Raw genomic sequence first — 19,633 nt, forward strand, 5'->3', positions numbered from 1 at the left:
AGTGGCATCTTAAATTGGTCTAGTTTCTTTCACACATATTTATCGAGAAACTAATTTTGTGGCAGATGTTATGGCAAAGTTGGGTCATCAACTTGAAACGTAAGCCCGAAACATATTCTTTCCTTTTACAGCTAATCAGGTTTTCTATTTTGACTCTCTAAATTTTGGTTGTCGTAAGATTTTGTAATTTGAAATTATCTTTATTTTGTATCTTGTCAAGAAAAATCAATTAGTGAGTGACATGCATCCCCACTTTTAATACTTTCGATCAAGACTTGGAAAACCAAGTCTCTAGCAAACTTCCAACTAGTCTCTAGCTTAACTTCCCACTAGCTTCCATGTGAAGACTTGGACATGTACAGAGAAATAATATCTTAGATTTTCGCGTCAATCATATTCAACTATCGACGTACTCTCACTAATTTGACGTCAAGAAATGACAAAATAAACTTCAAAGAATGTAGATATACAAAAATGAAAAATATATGTATTCTGTGTTTCATGAATCATCCCTAACCATACATTCAGAATCCAGACACTTGACTTGAGATGGAGAGATCGATGTCAATTAAGTCTTCAATTACAGGGACCTGATCGAGTTAGGTTGTAGAAATGGACTTAGAACTCTTGGCATGAAATTAAAGACTTGCATGGAGTTTTCAATACGATGGAGTAATCTGCAATGATAAATGAGACTCGTGGCAAGGGCCAAGGTCTGACCCATCAATAAGAAGTAGCTCGAAAATGTTCCACAATTTAATTCCAAGGCCAAGGATGTGGGTGGGAGGTTTAGACTTTGTGACATTTTCTGAGTGGTGATGATATACTTTCAGGAATATATAATGGATAAATTCCACAAAGCACTGCAAGTTTCCATCAGGTCATCGATTGCGTAAAACCATGTCCCTCTCATCCCACATTCCTTTAAGACTGGGATACAAATTTCCATGTATTTTCTAGACCCTCAAGAAACTTCAAAGAATGTAACCAATAAAAAAACCATAGAATAAGAAGTGGAAAATTTTACAAAGTTGATGCATGAACATTGTAAAATTTTCTTATTCTATGTTTTAAAAATGTTGATGCATCACCTGGCCTTTCCACTTCTTATTTTATGTCCTCAAAAATTTTACAATGTTCATGCATCAACTTTGTCCTAAAGTTGTAAAACGACTTATCAAAGTGGTAATATTAATCCTCAAAGTTATAATATGAGTTCTTAAAGTTGTAAAGTTTTCTAGTTACAACATTAGTCCTCATGTGTGGTAAAATACGTGTTTAAAGTGGTATTTAAATCCTAAAAGTGATGAGTGAAAAAAACCACAAAAGATGATTTTCACAAGCTGAGGTTTGAAGAAATAGGATCTCCTATTAGGTATGACATCTCCACAATGGATGTTTTTCGTAAGCTAGGGTTCGAAGCAAGGATCTCCTTACCGCCCCATTTGTAGTCTAGCATATGCTTCCACTAGACCAATCCTATAGGTGTTGATTCACTTGATTGTTTCTTATTTGTTCAATAAGAGTTGTCGTTCACCCTAAAAAAATTTCTTTATATTTTTAAAATCTCGAGAAGCAAAAGGAAATTATTTGCCATGTTGATTGATTGTAACACTAAATTTTTTTCGTAAGTGTATATCTATGGAACATGTAATACTGTGGAATCATCAATTTGAATAGAGAAAAATTCAGCAACAATCCAAAAACCTTGTGTCAAGGCCAATTTGATACCTAGACTCTAAAAGTATCAATATGATACTCAAACACTAATTTTGACGTCACATAGATATAATGATATATACCTTCGTCCAATTTCAGTGACAATTTATCAATTTGCTAATGTAAGAAGTACATCGGTCTTAGAAGAAACAGGATGCACCATATATACGACCTTAGTCGTTCTTATAATTAAAACTCTTTTATTTCAAAAAAAAAGAAATTGATTTTCGACCTCAATAGTTGAATAATACCATTTAATGGATTTAAAAACTCAAGTACACCCTTGATTCAGAACTATCCTCCCCGGAGTTATATCAAGAAAGAACAAGCCTACAGGAGTAGTCCATGAGAAGAACAACTAGGGGCAAAACCGGGAACTGTGGTGAAACTGGAAGACTAGATACTAAAAAGGATGAAGGAGCGAGTCACCTACGCCCAAGGAAACAGACTTTGAATTTCCTAGACTTGTGACTTGTGAGGATCCACAAGTTAATTATGTCTTTAATTGCAGGGACCTGAGTTAGGTTGGGGTTGAGGAATTGGGCCTGCCCCTCAGTCCATCACACAACTTTGGATCGAATGAAACCGATTGATCTTTAGTTTAAATTATAGAAGTTGCATTGCTTTGTTGACAGGAAATTCTTGCATGAAGCAGTCAACTTATATTAAGATTCCATTTTGATGAGTATTTCGTGACCAATGGAAATATAACACTGCCGTTGGTTTCTGGTTTTTGTTTCTTCACACAGTCCCACTCAGCTTTCCGAAGAAGAAGAAGAAGAAAATATTCTAATTGATATGTTATTAGAAGCTTGTAGAATAGATATTGTAGGAGCTTAAGTACGTATCTGGTCGATCTGAAACAATGTCAGTAAGATAGTGTTTCAGTATAGCTAATTAATCCATACATTTTCAAACTTCAGATGCATACAAACAATAATTAATAATGATATACATGTGTACGTCCAGCTACTCTAATTCAACAATTGCTTCTAGCTCAAGGTTCAACCGTCTTGCAGCCGGGCGGGTGTTTGCATTTGTTCTGGTAGTAACCGTAGCGGCAAAAGGATTCGGCGGCATGGTTAAGTTTTCTCTTCCTCCCAACATCTGAACCACTGTTTTCATGGATGGACGATCCATCGGGTGCCATTGGATGCACCAAAGGCCTACAATGGCTAGTTCTTTTGGAATTCGACACTCTAATCCTTCTTCTCCGATATGGACTCGAAGGTCCTCCCCTTCTTCTAAAAGATTATATATCCATTCTGGGTAGTAAACTTCACTAGCCTGGTCCATGGTTTCATCACCAATATTCTTTCTCCCTCCTACAATCTCGAGCAACACCATTCCAAAACTATACACGTCTGACTTATATGACACATTTCCAAAATTCCGGGAGAACACTTCTGGTGCAATATAACCCAGAGTCCCCCTGGCTGCAGTCATTGAAACTATACTTTGATCCTTGGCACACAGCTTGGACATCCCAAAATCAGAAACTTTTGGGGTGAAGTTTTGATCTAGCAAGACATTATGAGGTTTGATGTCAAAATGAAGGATTCGTTGATCACATCCTTGGTGTAGGTACTCAATTCCTTTGGCAATGCCTAGAGCAATATCTTTCAACTTATCCCAACCAAGGAAAGAATTCTTGTTGTCTGCTGATGAGATGAAATCTTGTAGTGATCCGTTGGGTAAGAACTCATATACAAGAGCTCGTCTGAATCCATCAGCACAGAAGCCGACCAAGCGAACTACATTGACATGGTGGATATGACCCATTGTTCCCACCTCATTTAGGAATTCTTCTCCGTCTCCGTAATTAGTGTTTTTGAGGACTTTAACAGCAACAAACAATTCAGATGAAAGCTTCCCTTTGAAAACAGTTCCATACGCTCCTTCCCCCAATTTATCCTCAAATTGATTCGTAATTCTTTTGATATCTGCATAGGAATATCTGCTTGGCTTGAGCGCTTTGTGATCCTCTAGGAATGTTTCAATTTTCAATTGATTCTGTTTTTCCATTTTATCAGAGTGATACACACCATAGATTACACCCACCGAAATTAATAGATAGATTGTAGTCAGAGTTGCACCTGCATGCAAAGAAGTCCTTTAGCTTAACATATCCTCAATTTCTTCAAGACATGAGACATAGCAAAATACTGGTTCTATCTTTTAACTCACCTGTAGCCACTAACTTTGTTGTTGCGCCTGTAAATGATAATTAACAACATATCAGACCTCCATGTTGAAAGATAAACATATCAAGCAGATAACAACAGTTGAAATTTGAGTAGCAAATATATGTGACATAAAATTCAAGTTATTATTACTTACTTGGTTTACTAAAATCAACACATTCAATTTCACTTTCGATGCCGTTGAACTTCAAATGACACTTCTTACCCATCTGTTGACATTCTGTACAATTTGGTGTAGACCACCAAAAATAGGCATCCATAGACAGAGGATACAGAAGTTCATATGGAACTGGTAAATCATACATCTTTGTACAGTACTGTGGAGGTTGGTAATTGCTTGGAATGGCATATATATATTTATAGCCCAGGCGACTGAGGCAGGGGACTTGTAGTCGTGGTGAATCAGTAGCTGTGTTTGGGGCGGGACAGTCAAATAAGCTGACAAAATTATCCATACTAGATTCTGAGAAGATGAAAGGAGAGATAATTGGTTTCATGTTTGGGGTTGCTAATTGCTTCAGGAGAAAGCAACCATCATCCGTTATGTGTACTTGAATTTTCTGGCGCTTATAATCAATGTGTTTCACAAAGAATTTTACCACCATCTGCTGCTGCTGGACAGTAGTTTTGTTGCTCTGCTGACTACATCCAAGCTCAAATCCACGACAACGAGGAAGGCGATTGAACAGGACATGGATAGCAAGTCGACGATCATCATGGTCACCACACTCTGATTCTGTGCATGCATTATGGCACCCTTTGAAGAAAGCTATTGGCATCAATATGCAGTAGGCTGAGATGAGGATTAGTCGCTGCATTTCCTCCCAAAATAAGATGAATTTTTCAGCAACTAGCCTTCTTACTTTGCATTGAATTTTAAAGGAAATGTTTTATACCAAATGATATACTAAAAGAATCAATGGCAAACATGATAATAATTTGTTATTGACCATGTTCCAGAAGATGACAAACCTAACCGAAATAAAAATAAATAAATCAAACAAGGATGGGAAGGACGATATTTCCACAAACAATAATCAAAACCAAGTCCAAGTCTACCATGGCCTTCCTATATTGACTAACAGACTGACTGAGATATGGCTTATCTTTGCACAAGATCACTTAAAATTGTATGTATGCTAATCTCTCCCTTCTTCCATGAGATGATGGGTAGTCGCTGCATTTTCTTTCCAAATAAGATGAAATTTTCAGCAGCTAAGCTTGGTACTTTCCACTAAACTCTAAATTTGCTGTTTTGTACATCAGATGCAGAATCAATGGCAACCATAACAGTTTTTTTTTTTTGGTTAAACATGTTCCAGAAGAAAAGGAAAGGACAAGGAAAGACGATCATACAAATCCTGCACAAAGAAAAATCCAAATGAACAACCAAGTCCAAGTACTCGATCCCACCCAAATAAGCTGAAACAGTATTCTTAATTGCCTGGCCATCCAGTACTGACTTACCGACGGTTTGGGACGCGTTGCTTACTTATGCACATGATCGATCAATCATATGTAGATACCTGGCTATCTCACTGCAGACTTAAACTTCCGCCCAAACAGAAACAATCTCTCTGTCTCTCTAGTCTCTAGCTCCCTCCCTCTTTCCTTCTATGGGGATAAGTGGAAGGTCATTCGCTCAATCTGCGTGGGTTTTAATGGTAGCCTTTCTTGCTTGTAGCTCTAAGACATGTAGTCTTAAGTATTGTACCCCATCTTCCTGCGGTAATATCCCCAATATAAGCTACCCTTTTCGACTGAAACATGACCCAGAGACCTGCGGAAAGGCCGGGTTCACTCTTCTATGTGAGAACAACATTACAGTACTAGACTTACCTTCTCTAAAATACCATGTACAGGCAATCAACTACAGTAGCCAAACAATCCGAGTGGTGGATCCTGGCTTTCAGGAAAACAATTGTTCCTCCGTTCCTGTTAATCCTCCAACAAAATATGATCCTTTTCTTGGTTCATCACTTTACAATGTCTATTATAGCAGTATGAATACTGTCACAGAGCGTATATACTTCCTCAAGTGTTCAGAGCGGGTGAATATGTATACTTATGTAGACACTGCTGCATGCACTGATGATACTGGTACTAGCAGTACTGGTTCTTCTTCTTCTTCTATGTCCCAACCCAGAACGTTTGGTTATCTCCTGGTTGATGACATAACGTCAGGAGACGTGGTGGAGGGTTGCAGCTTAGAGTGGCAGACATTCATAACTATCGATGTGAACGACTACAACCACACAGACATAAAAAGAACGATGAATTCATTGGCGTATGGCTTTGAGGTTCTATATTTGCTTGAAATGCCTTTTACATGCGGAGGCCCGTGGAGTATCAACTACAAATGTTTTCCGCACACAGTCGCAGGTTCGTTCCATCGAAATTATACCGATAAATTCCTTTCTGCAGCTCTATATATATTACTTACTATATAGAGAATGGTCAGTGAGTTATGGTCATGGTCTGATTGGTTAAATATTTTTTTCTCTAAAAGAACAACACAACCCTTTTAGCAAATCCATACAGGGGATCAAAATAAAAAGAGAAAATGCCCATTTAGTACTAATTTAAACCTTACATTTCTCATTCCAATGATAATATTTTTCATGAGCTCATTTCAATATAAAGTAATATTTTTTATGCCCAAATGCACAAATCTTTACTAAAGTCTTAACAAATGATATTATTTTAAGACTATTTTACCCTCATCCTTTAAACATGCATAGAGAGAGAAAATAGAAGAGAGAGAATACTTGGTCGGAATCTCACCAGACTCCGGTCACGGTCGTCGGACTCTGGTCATTGTCGTCGGACTCCCGTCACCGGCCGCCGGATTTCCTTATCGCCGGACTCCGGTCACCGGTGACTTGGTTACTGACCCTCAATAATCAGTTATTGCCCCCCAATAATTGGGTTATTACTCTCAATAACTTGGTTACTGACCCCCAATAATCAGTTACTGACCCCCAATAATCGAGTTACTGACCCTAATAACTTGATTACTGACCCCCAATAATGAGTTATTGACCCCTAATAATGGGGTTACTACCTTCAATAACTTGGTTACTGACCCACAGTAATCAGTTACTAGCCCCCAATAATCGGGTTACTAACCCCAATAGCTTGGTAATCAATTACTGACCCACAGTAATCAGTTACTGACCCCTAATAACTCAACAATTCACACCAAAACTCAACATTAATCAATTGCAAAACTTCAGGCCAAGCAATTTACACCAAAACTCAACAAAACTCAGCGTATGACACAAAGCACAGTACACAAGCAGAGTACACCATTGAAATTGTCAAGGTTCTTGATATGAGAGAGTGCAGACGTCAGTGGATGATGAGTATACGTGTATACATACATGAATCTGATTGCACCTAAAATAGCCACGTAGTTAACAACATGCATATCATTGAACTTCGAACTACCTTAGGTACTTCTGCAATCAACTAACTTCGTTTCTCGAGAACTACCTTGAGATTCTGACAGAAAATTCAGATTATTCCCTTCGATTCCCTCCTTTGTAATCCTTCCTCATCCTCGATCTGATGCTCTGCCCATTCTTCTTGCATCAATTGTTTAAGACTACTATACTGTATTTCCCCCTCCGATTTCACCTGCACCGAAACCAACGAGCCATCCACTTGGATTTGAAGACCAAGGAGACCTCTACAACCCAGTCTTTCTCGGACCTTCAACCATGCAGACGAAGTCGGAGCCAGCGAAGTTGATGAAGCCTGAGCCGACGAAGTTGATGAAGCCGGATCCGAAGAGCAGAGCCTAGTCGTCGGTGGACCAGATCCAGTGGGATGGTCGGATTTGATCGTTGTGACAAGAACGGAAGGTGATGGTGGCCAGATCGGGCGGTGACAAACCGACATAAGAGATCTAGCCTCGTCGGCGTCGAGGCCTTGTCAGTCGTCATTAGTGCTTCTCGTCGCCGGTGCTTCAAATCGTAAGTGCTTCGCCGGCGAGGGGATTCGCGGCTGAGAGAGAGATAGAGAGAGAGAGGAGGGTAGATTAAAAGAGTGTGGGTAATATTGTCTTTTTTGATCAAAATAATTGAAATGGGCTGTTCAAATCTGTTTTCATTGGAATGGGTTTTAAAAACCTTGTTTTTGTGCAAATGAGCATTGTCTCAAATAAAAATACTACCAAAATAGTTCAACCTTTCTCACCCATGAAATACTTCTAACGTAGTTTAATTTACATCCGTGAGTATTTAATGTACATGAATCAAACCCCAATTGGTGTCATAATTTCTCAGCAGCAAGGAAAATTCTAGTATACCATATGGTATAATACATAATGTGTGGTTATCATTGATTGAATAAGCAACTAAATGACCATTTACCCCTTCAAAAGCTCACATGTGTCATACTATTAGACATATTTGTAATAGGTATATCATACCATATGGTATGGGAGACAAACCACAACAGCAGAAGCAAGAGCATTTCCAAACATCAAAGCAATATAAAAGCTCAAATAAAAATAACAGAAATAAAAAGCCCAAATAAGAGAGGTACGGTCCAGATCCTAGCCCAACAAGAGAGCCCCAACGACCCAAGGCCCGAATCCAAAAACCGAGCCCAACCTGAGATTAAGGCCCACACCCAATCACTGAGGACACCCAGAGAATTAGGTCTCCCCACCTCCAATTTACCCAAAGAATTATTTCCAACTTTCGATCCCTTTAGTTCTAAATCCTTATGCACACGCACGAGTCCTGAATCCCGATACAAAACGCGTTAACAACCTTTATGAAACGACATCTAGACCCTGACGATTATTGAACGGTCTTACTAACCTTCTGCTAGTTTGACCAAGAATTGACCATGTTGACCGAGTTAATTAAGTTGACTAGCCATTGTAAAACTCAATTCTCGTCCACTTATGACCACTTAATGTTTGATCACAAATAGGTCGAACAGATTTATAACATCGACTCTTAACTCTTATTCGGCGTACCTTAATTTACTAAGGACACCCAAGATTATAACGATACACACTTTAACAACTTGCGACAAATCGACTATTTAGTTTGTAACTCTCAATCCGGGTGTGGAATTGGATTACAAAATTCTATTAGGTTCTATACTTCTTTCAAAAATAGTTTAGTCGAATCTCTAGACTAAACCAAAACCCGACTTAGTCTTTAAATTAAAAACTTGATAAGATTCAAAATAAAGATTTTGAGTTCTAGACATCTTAAACAAGATCGGCCAAGCCTTCCATCATTTCTATGCAGGCCCGAACCTGAGTGTACGTAGTCTGAGGAGCCCATCAACTCAGGGCCCAGAAAATAAAAGGGCCCAGTTTTGTTTTTTATAGCTTTTTATTGGGTGTAATTGTTGGTGACATATTAATTAAGGTTTCTTAATTGATAAATTAGAGGTGATTAAAGATAATTAAATGTTATTCGTTTTTAGATTTTGAGTTGATAGCGTTACTTCATTGTAAATTTCATACAAAAAGAAGAAAAAAAATAAATTTATACAACATTTAAAGGGCCCAACTTTAAGAGTTCAACTCTGGTCTGAAAATCTCAGGTCCGAGCTTGTTTCTATGGCCTCAAACTCAGCCTCCCTAAACCGTATCTCCCTCTCGCGTGTTTGGGCCAAAAGGCCTAAACCCTCTTACTTCTATTCTACGGACCAAAAGTCTAGATCAAAAGGGGAAGGAACATATTATTTTTGGAAAACTAATTTCTAATATCTCGAAACGAAAATCATAAAAACTCAACCGTGTGTTCGAAAAATAATCAAATTGCATCTCCAAACTCGTAGCGACGTACACTTTAATTTTGGTACTTGGATCTAATTTGGGACCTTGGATCATGGACTTGACCCATTTTTTTTAAAAGAATTTCGAGTAACTTCTAGTGTGACGTTTACTTTTCGACAAAAACAGGAAAATAAATTATGTGACACACTACTCTTCTAGAGTGTAGGTAAATGTAGTCAATGACTAAGTAAAGTAGAATGAGGTTTCACAACATCAACCCCGTGGTCTCCACCAAGCCCTTGTCGCAGTCGCAGCCACCATGATTGAAAATGCCAAAATCCCTACAAATTTTATGGCACTTCATATCGGATGTCCAACTCTACAGTTACCTCTAGCGAAAATGAGAAATACAGGATCCATTTTCCGACATTGTGGCGAACTCAGATCCTTTGCACAATCTCTTTCTTCTCTCTATCGCACCTTAGCGCATACCCATCAAAACTGCTACTTTTTTTGGCTCTTCAAGCCTTGGACGCTTTGAGGCACGCGTCACACTGCTATTGGTTGATCACCTACTCTTTTTGTACCTTATTTTGATATGTTGTGGTTGTAATAATAATAATAATAATAATAATAATAATAATAATAATAATAATAATAATAATAATAATAATAATAATAATAATAATAATAATAATAATAATAATAATAATATGTTTTGTTAGTTTGCCAAAAAGACAAAACAAAACAGGGAGTTGATACGTATTCTAACGAATAGATCACACTTAATTCAGCAATTTGTACTTTAGCATTTTGTGATTAATCTGACTTTTCTAATTTCCTTGTTTACCATATTGTAGGTGCCTTTCGACTACTATGGGAAGCTTTTCTCAGTAAGAGTCTCTTTCAAATCCCTATTCTTTTAGTTAGAATTTTGTTACCACTAAAACCCTCATATCTCTAATAAAAATCAACTACGATAAAGCCTTTAAAAGGTGCACCAAAATGTGTATCACACACAATCCCCTTCATAATTAAAGTAATTACTTTTTTTTTTGTAAATGTCAACTGCGACTTGTATATATTGATTTTTCGCAAAACGAAGAAACAACTATTACATACTCTATAACCACCATCTACTGATAGACAAGTAGTTGTGAACCGAGACTCACACTAGTACATATAATACACTACTCATTAATCGTTTTCACGCATAGAGTCCATAGTGTCCCAAACACGTGCGATAGTGTCCTAAAGGAACAAACAGGAAATCGAAATCTAATCTAAAAATTCCTATAACATAGAGAAATAGCTAAAAGAAAATAAATTAAACTAAATTGGGCTAGAGCCCACAAGCCAACCCAACAAAACAGGCCAATTCAACCCCACCATTGCGTGAAGAAGAAAGGCCGGAGTCCCGATCTGTCCACAGCGATGCCGACATGAACGAGAAGCACCACCTGATCTAAAGCTGCACCTTACCTCTTTGCCTCCATTGAGCTACGCCTCACCTCTTTGCCTCAATTGCCAAGATAGAATCAAAGCACCACCGTCACCCAGCACAGAGCAGCGAAACAAGGAAAGATGAAACCATTGTTGCCGTCAGCCTTCCAGCAGCGTCAACTCGAGAGCCCAGCCATAGAAACCAATCTCCCGTCCGGCAACGATCGCAAGACAGCAAGGCGATTAAAATCAACCTTGTTGCCGACCAGTACGCCGCCGAATGAGCACAAGGAATGGAAGTGCCACAGCTGGAGAGAGAGAGAGAGAGAGAGAGAGAGAGAGAGAGAGAGAGAGTAGTAGTAGTAGAGAGAGAGAGAGTGAGTTAGGGTTATATAATAAAATTAATTACTTCAAACACATGAAATGATGTAAAAAGTCACTTCAAATAGTTATATATATCAAAACTAATAAAATGTGGTTGGTGATGAAGAAACTTTCACGTGCCGATCAACGAGGGAATGAGAAATTTTTAATTTTCGTCTACATGAGTTAAGCTTTGCACCCCGAGTGGATTACAAAATAAGGAGGTTTTTCTATTGAGGACTAGTTAATGATTTTTCGGTTTATGATTTGAAAGATTTATTTTTTTATCACATTTTGACATCTCATCAGTTCAATTTTTTTGTCTATATGAGTAGATCATTTCTACAAATTTTCAACCAAATTGGTGATCATTAAAATAACAAACTAAATCAAATTAATGGACAAACCAAATCTGTCAAACATGAACCGTTCAAGTTCATATATTGGTAAATCATACTTATAAATGTCTTAACGATTTTTAGTGTGGCTGAAAATTTACATAAATGATCTACTCATAAATATCTATAAACTGAACGGTCAAGATGTGGATATAAGATTGAAAAGTGAGATAAGCTGAAAAGTCCTCAACTAGTCATTAACTTAAGGGCTCCCTTACAAAATATACAAATAGATTCTTAATTATCTTTGTGTGATATAGTCTTTTAATATTTCAAATGTTTGTAGGATGAACAAAGAAGATGATAGGGTGACAATAGCCACACCCTAACAAAAACGACATGATATATATTTTACATATTCAATAAGCAAGTGCTAATTTGCTTTTATCCTTCGTAATTGCAGGTTACTTTGATGCTGGTCATAAATTGTTCAAAATTAGTAAGTAATTTCTATCCTAAGAGCCTCTTTAGCAATGCTAACCATTTTTAAGTTAAATTTTAGTCAAATTAGCTAAAATGTCATTTTGGCTAGCCATTTTAGAAATGTGGTTGCATCAGTGCTCTCTATTTTAGCTAGCATTACATCAACATTATTATTCGATCAAATAGAAATTAAATAGTTTAAATATATTTATATATCACATAAAATATCTTACAATGAATGCATTAAATTATAGCTAGCCTCATCTGAGTCATAATAGCTTAAATTATAGTTTAAAATATTTAGCTAGCGAGATAGCTAAAAGTCATAATAGCTCAAGTTTGGCTAGTCTGCTAGAACTCCTAAAACATCCAAAAAAGCTAAACACACTTTAAAATAGCTAAGGAGTTAAAGTAGAGAGTCTGTTAAAGATGCTCTAACAAGTAGTTGTTTGCTTTTTGACTTGATACATATTTTCCTATCAAGAATGAGGTACCAAGCCATCTCGGTTACGTTAGCACGTTAGTTGACACTCACTCAATCAGTATTCAGACCGAGGTTCACGAGAGATCCAAAAAATCTAAAATAATCTCCCACCGCAAATGTACGAACCTAAAGGCCCTTCAAACCTGTTGCCCGTAAACTGGTTGGAGTTGGGACTCGAACTCTAGATATTGAGATCCATAGTAAGCAGCTCGACAACTTTACCGCACCATGTGGTTAACATGATACACTTTTACGCAAGTGCATGTATCAATTTTAAGATAGGTGAATATTGTGCCCGGAATGTGCTGTACCACAGAATTAAAAAGTTAACTCAATTCCTTGGTTATGACGATTATTAAGTTAATAACACTCTAATAAGTAATAACACCAAGTTATTTACGTTCACATCTTGGAACAACAAAGCCTAAAAGCCAAGAGATTCACAATTAAGTTAATAACAATCTAACAAGTAAAATCTAACAAATAGCACCAAGTTATTTACATGCACGACATCGAACATCAAAGCCTAAAAGCCAAGAGATTCACAACTACAATAAAATATCTGTAATGAATAATGTCGGAACGATATAAAATTATTAATTTAAGACAGTTTCTTATACTATCAAGAAATAAATAATTTTTTTTCTACGACAAGCTGAGAAGACTTAAACCTAGGTTTCAAGAGGATGCAACTGCGCCTCCCAGATCTGCATGCTTTGGGAGCCTCCGACGTCACCTTATTCGAGTGGTTTGTGTCTTCGACTGACTGCCCATGCAAGCTTCCAGTGATTCTCCCGTTTGAGATCTGGTTGGGCTTGGAAGCCGGGGTGCGGGGTGGGATATCAGTTGTCGGAGTGACAACGACGTTAGGCTGGACTTGGTGGTTGTCTAAGCGTTGAGGGGTTGTGGTCTCCTCTGGCTCAGAGTCGGCATTAGTACGTTGCGTGAACTAGCGAAGGAGACCGGTTGTGGTCTCCTCTAGCGGTGATGATTTGTCTGTATCGGGTTTCCTGAATTCTTGTCTAGCTTGATCTTCCAAGGCGGGTCCACATATGTTGGAAACTCCTAGACAGCCACATACTGCAGCGATCGATGTTGATCGGCGGTGGCTAGCACAATTAGGGAAGGAAAGAGCATCTCCAACAGTATTGCTAAATCAATTTTTTTTTTTAAATTTGTCAACTTTTCGAATGAATAGGAGCTTCAACTGTATACCTAAAAGGTTGCTAAATTTAAGAATTGTTAAACAAAATTGATAAATTAGTCAATTGAGCCATAAATTGCTAAAGGAATACTTATATTTTCCCTCTTTTTTTTCTCTACGTGTCAGTTTATAATTCGTTAAAAATATTAATTAACTTACACTTATTAGTTAACTTACACTTAACAATAACTGTTTGAGTCAAATTCTTATAACAATTGCTAAATCTCATAATTATTGCTAAATTTAACTATAGTTTTAGTTACACTGCTGGAGATGCTCTTAGGCAGTGGGTATCTAATCTCCCGTCTTTCTTCTTTCTTTGTACTATATATTTTTGATTTGAGCCTTTACATGATCATAACTCAAGGTTTTATTGTATTGACCGGTGGACGGGTACACCAATTTGGTCTTTCACCCCCAAGCTAATCACGCCTTTAAAACATCATAGAAATCGGAAATCCAAATACAATACACCCCCTCCTAATTTTTAATATTATGTTGCCCTTTGAGAATGTTGAACTAAACCAAACAAAAATTATGTTATTTTTTATTAGTTAAACAACTCAAATACTACAACGAATCTATTATGAGCCGAACTCACGACCTGCTACTTACAAGGTGACTTATGCCATTAAACCAAAGAGTAAGGTATATATTTCATTAACAAGAGCTAAACAATATTCTAAAATTTTTGTTGATTAAATATTAATTGTAAATAGTTGTATCAATCAAATTAATCAATATTGAAATAATAAAATAAAAACCAAGATAGCATACTATGATATTCCTGATAGTGCTGTGTTTAAGACAAAATTATGAATTTGATAAAATATTAGGTCTAATAAAAGAAAAACATGGTTGCTATGGTGCATTGGTATAATGGTATTTAGTTAGGTACATTGGTGATTTGGTGTGAACGTATAGATTTGTGCTAATTTCTTATCTATTTCATGCAGGTTACCGAGGTGGTCGTGACTACATTACTATGGGTAAGACAGTGTAAGACTACCTATTTCTATGATGGGTGAAATTGGCCGTTCATTTTTTTTTTTTAATATTATAATTACAATTACAGTATTTTGATTTCTTTTAATTTTCATATTATATGTAGATCGACGATGGGCACCACTCGTTGGCATGGGTAAGAACTATCTTCCATAAAATTACTAGTTTACAAGTTACAGGAAGATTATAATGCATGCCTATATATCACACCCATGATGAGTCGAAGCATATGATTTGAGCAATGCGTTAGACAAGTCGCGTTGTCATAAACCAATTATTTTTTCAACTATGCAGGTCTACTTTTCCTGGTTAAATTTATAGTTGGGTTTCCATTTGTTATTGCATTTTTGGTCTATATATGGAGGAGAAGGCATTTATCAATGTACATTACCATTGAAGATTTTCTGCACGAAGATAATAATTTTGGGCCAATACGGTACTCATATTCTGAGATTAAGAGAATGTCCAACGGTTTTAAAGACGAGTTAGGGAAAGGAGGCTATGGCTCTGTATTTAAAGGAAAATTACGTAGCGGTCGTTTTGGAGCAATCAAAATGTTGCATGAAAGCAAATCCAGTGGAGATGATTTCGTGAGTGAAGTGGCTACCATTGGCAGGATCCACCATGTTAATGTTGTGCAGCTTGTTGGTTATTGTGTCGAGGGATCAAAGCGTGCTTTAGTATATGAGTATATGCCCAAAGGGTCCCTTGATAAGTATATTTACTCCAAAGAAGAATGTCTCACACTGAGTTGCAAGAAAATGTTTCAGGTTTCTCTTGGAGTAGCTTATGGGATCGATTATCTACATCAAGGCTGTGATATGCAGATTTTGCATTTCGATATCAAACCCCATAATATTCTTCTTGATGAAAATTTTATACCTAAAGTTTCTGATTTTGGTCTGGCGAAGTTATATCCAACAGAAAATAGCATTGTATCTTTGACAGCAGCCAGGGGAACAATGGGATACATTGCTCCTGAGTTATTCTACAAAAATATTGGAGGTGTCTCATACAAAGCTGATGTCTATAGTTTTGGAATGTTGTTGATGGAAATGGCAAGTAGACGGAAAAATTTCAAAGAATTGGCAGAGCATGAAAGCCAAACCTACTTCCCTTCATGGGTCTATGATCAATACAATGAGGGAAATTATTTGAAGGCAAGTCATCACACGGAGGATGAAAATAACATGATTCAGAAGATGGTTATAACAGCATTGTGGTGCATACAGATGAAACCAAGTGATCGTCCTTCAATGAACAAAGTCATAGAGATGCTCGAAGGAGATGTTGAAAATCTACAACTGCCTCCCAGGCCTTTACTTTACCCACAACAGACGGATGTTACTGAGCAAATAGACAATAATTTGAACCCAACATGCTCGAATGTGGAGTTAACAATGACATTGTCAGCTCGATGATTATCAATGTTTAAATAAGGTAAACAAACCATCTTCTCAGATTTCTGCTATTGAAGGGTAGAGGAATTCGAGCAACCTTTTTCTTTTGCTCCCTTGTATCTATACCGCATTGTGGTCTCATGGTGATCTAACTCGATAACTTTAAACTTCACCACATGTTAAATGGATCATGTTCGGCACTTGTGGATCCTGTTAAATGGCCATTTACTTGATTTAGTCCAGCTTTGGCACAATCTTATTACTAATGCTGGACAACTAGTTTATATACTGATGCAAAATCGACATTGTTTGGTTGCTCCCTTAGTCGGTGAAAACCAGATAGGCAGGGATCAAATGTCAAATGCATAGCCAAACCAAAGAAGCGTAGGCTTCCAAACCAAATGACAAATGCCATAACGATGACAATTTCATTTCATGATAAACTTGCTCATCTGAGACTCTAACAACAGCAGAAAATGCATTTACGTAACAATCTACCAGGCTTCAAAGCTTCAATACATAAATTACATATTCTAATCTACATATAAGGAATCTCTGTGTGACAAGTTTAATGCAAAGTAAGGGGTCACTTTAAAGAAGGGTAATGAGAATGAAAAGAAGAACAGCAGCAATGAAGGAATACTTAACAGCAGCAACAAGTATAGCCAACGAGATGAACAAGAGCTGCCATAGAACCTGCACACTCGCCCATGTCAGCAGCCCGGTCAATCCAACGGCCAAGATGTTGTTAGGATCTGGGTCCAGCAGCAGATCGCCCCACCTGATGTTGCTGAATATAGACCGCTGATTCTTCCCCGACTCATCGCCGCCGCCGTTGGACCCAATCCCTTGTTCTTTCTCTTTCTCCTCTTGCTTCTCCTGGTTCAAACCATTGTTGTTGTTTGCGAGTGCTATGAATCTAATGGATCTTTTGGGGATTTGGGTTTTGAGGAGCGAAGACGAAGAAGATAAGGAATTGAGGTGGGTATGTTGTTGGGCGGGCGTAGATTGGAATGGGATTGGAGGGAGTGAGAGAGCAGCGAGCTGAAACATGTTCATCAAAACTTTCCAGGAAAACGAGAAGGGAAACGCTCTTGTTCTCTCTCATTCTATTTTTTATTATGGGCCTGAAAGCATTCGGACTTCCACTTGTGATGTTGGGCTTTTGAGCTTTTCCATTGATTTTTATTTTTTCTATTTTTTGTTGTTGTATATTTAGGCTTACCATTATCAAATTTGGAGTTATAATGACACTGAAAAGAAGTAGGCAGCTAGACTCCACATGCAATATCACAACTTTGTCCGTACAAAAGCTGAATATGATGATTAGCTGTGGGAGAATTGAAGGACACCCCTATTTCTTCTTTAGGCAAAGACAAATATGCAATACTCGTAAAAATCCATCTATCCGGCTTCGATGATCCACTTTTGCCCGACTCGTTCAAAAACGCTTCAATTATTCACAAACTAAAGATTGATCTTCCTCTTACTGTATATTTTCTTTTTGAGTACATTCACTACATTGCTTTCTATCTATATGTCTGTATCTATGGACAATATTTATGAAATTATATAAATGGTAGCAAAGTAAAGCACAAAAGATTGCTTTATTCAAAATCTACGGTAGGCCATTCGCAACGAATAATAAACTTGCAGAAGTCATGAGTTTCCAAACTCAAAATACATATGGAGTTTGAATGGTTTCTTGCATCAATCAACCCCAGGAACTAAGTTACAATATTGACTACAAGTTGTTCATAAACTTGTAAAGATGTCATAGGTTGAGTAATTACATCTACCTCTACCAGAATAAAATAAATTTACCTAGGCAATAACTCTCTTTACCAAAATGACAATAATTTCGTTGTCATATTTGTATAATGTAGGGATCACAAATAAGTACGTATGACGTACCTAAGAAAAGTTAACTAATTATTAGCTCATAAATCACTACAATTCAACTAGCTAGAAAGCAATCCGCCCTTGTGAAAAAATGAAATGAATATATCCGAGCGACCAATTTTAATAATACCAATATTGACGAAATCATCATTTTTGTAGTAATCATGAAGTTTTCATTTTTATAGATAAAACCTTGTGTCGCTAGCTAATGACATGATGTACTTTTTTCAAAGCTTGAGGACTGCCGCACCAAGTCTGTATTATTATAATTTTGGTTTAATTAGTTGTAAAATGAGTATATGATATACATCTTAGTATCATATACAATATATATATATATATACACACACATTTAAATAAGATACAATTGAAATCACACTCTAGAGAATCTAGTGATATCAAGATATCTTTAGACATATAGAACGTTTGTTCTATTGAAAATTAGATTTGGTGCACCTACACGTACAAATGAGGAAAACGCAGCACACACACTTGTTCAATGGTGATCCTGAGTTGAAGGAACTCGGGGGCTTACCCACATTACAAAACAAAAGCGGATTTGAAAAGTGAGCTAGGGGAAGATAAACAAACTCCTTACTGGTTGAACATTAATTTCATATACAAACTCCGAACTCGCATTCTTTTTTGTTACATATTTGGAAGCTGCATATTGCGCATCTTCTAGCTAGTGGGGTAAATGAGTCTGAGGGCATGTTTAGGGATCCGCCAGCAAAAGTAGGTGATCGATCGAAGAGAGGTAAAAGGTGGTAGATAAGGTAGTCGACAGATGGATAGATATATGCATGGTCGGGATGGAATCACTGATCATATCGATCAGTCAAAAAGGTAAACCACACGGATGCTACTGTTTCCGAATTCTAAATGCGTAATCCCTTTTCTCACACATAGCTGTCAGTAATTACTACTACGTTACCATCTTTTTCCCTCTCCTCTCATATGCACAGAGCCACAGACAGAGACAGTAAGAGTGAGAGTGAGAGACTGAGAGTGAGAAACTGAGAGACTGAGGGAGAGTGATGCGAGACTGACGAAAATTGCGGTAGACTCGGATCCTGTCTCCAATGGCTAAAGCTCTCATATTCTGCTGAGACAATTGAAATCTCTCTTTGCCCGACCCTTTTTTCTAACAGTACTCCAGTAAAGTACTAATAGTCTAATACTACTTATTATTAAAGTTACCTCCCTTTTAAAACACATACAGTCTCTCTCTCTGTCTCTCAGCTAACTCTATCTTCCTTCTCTCTCTCTCTCTCTCTCTCTCTCTCTCTCTCATCATATCTCTCTAGTAGCTATAGTAGTAGATCGAGTTGCAGAGATA

General features: G+C 37.3%; 2 protein-coding genes across 2 annotated transcripts; one reads left to right on the plus strand and one right to left on the minus strand.

The window, feature by feature from the left end:
• Positions 1 to 2,688: 2,688 nt before the first annotated feature.
• Positions 2,689 to 4,504, minus strand: LOC101306669 (probable receptor-like protein kinase At1g67000-like). Its single transcript, XM_004306992.1, has 3 exons — positions 4,060 to 4,504; positions 3,907 to 3,933; positions 2,689 to 3,815 (listed from the first exon to the last, which is right to left on the minus strand). Exons 1-3 carry the CDS (start codon positions 4,418 to 4,420, stop codon positions 2,689 to 2,691), a joined length of 1,515 nt encoding a protein of 504 aa, XP_004307040.1. The 5' UTR covers positions 4,421 to 4,504.
• Positions 4,505 to 5,539: 1,035 nt separating this feature from the next.
• LOC101308424 (probable receptor-like protein kinase At1g67000-like) lies at positions 5,540 to 16,479 on the plus strand. Its single transcript, XM_004308501.1, has 3 exons — positions 5,540 to 6,305; positions 14,944 to 14,976; positions 15,287 to 16,479. The coding sequence occupies exons 1-3, from the start codon at positions 5,540 to 5,542 to the stop codon at positions 16,411 to 16,413; spliced, it is 1,926 nt and encodes a 641-aa protein (XP_004308549.1). The 3' UTR covers positions 16,414 to 16,479.
• Positions 16,480 to 19,633: the final 3,154 nt, after the last annotated feature.

This window comes from Fragaria vesca, linkage group LG7, assembly GCF_000184155.1.
Source record: "Fragaria vesca subsp. vesca linkage group LG7, FraVesHawaii_1.0, whole genome shotgun sequence".
Classification (NCBI taxonomy): domain Eukaryota; kingdom Viridiplantae; phylum Streptophyta; class Magnoliopsida; order Rosales; family Rosaceae; genus Fragaria; species Fragaria vesca.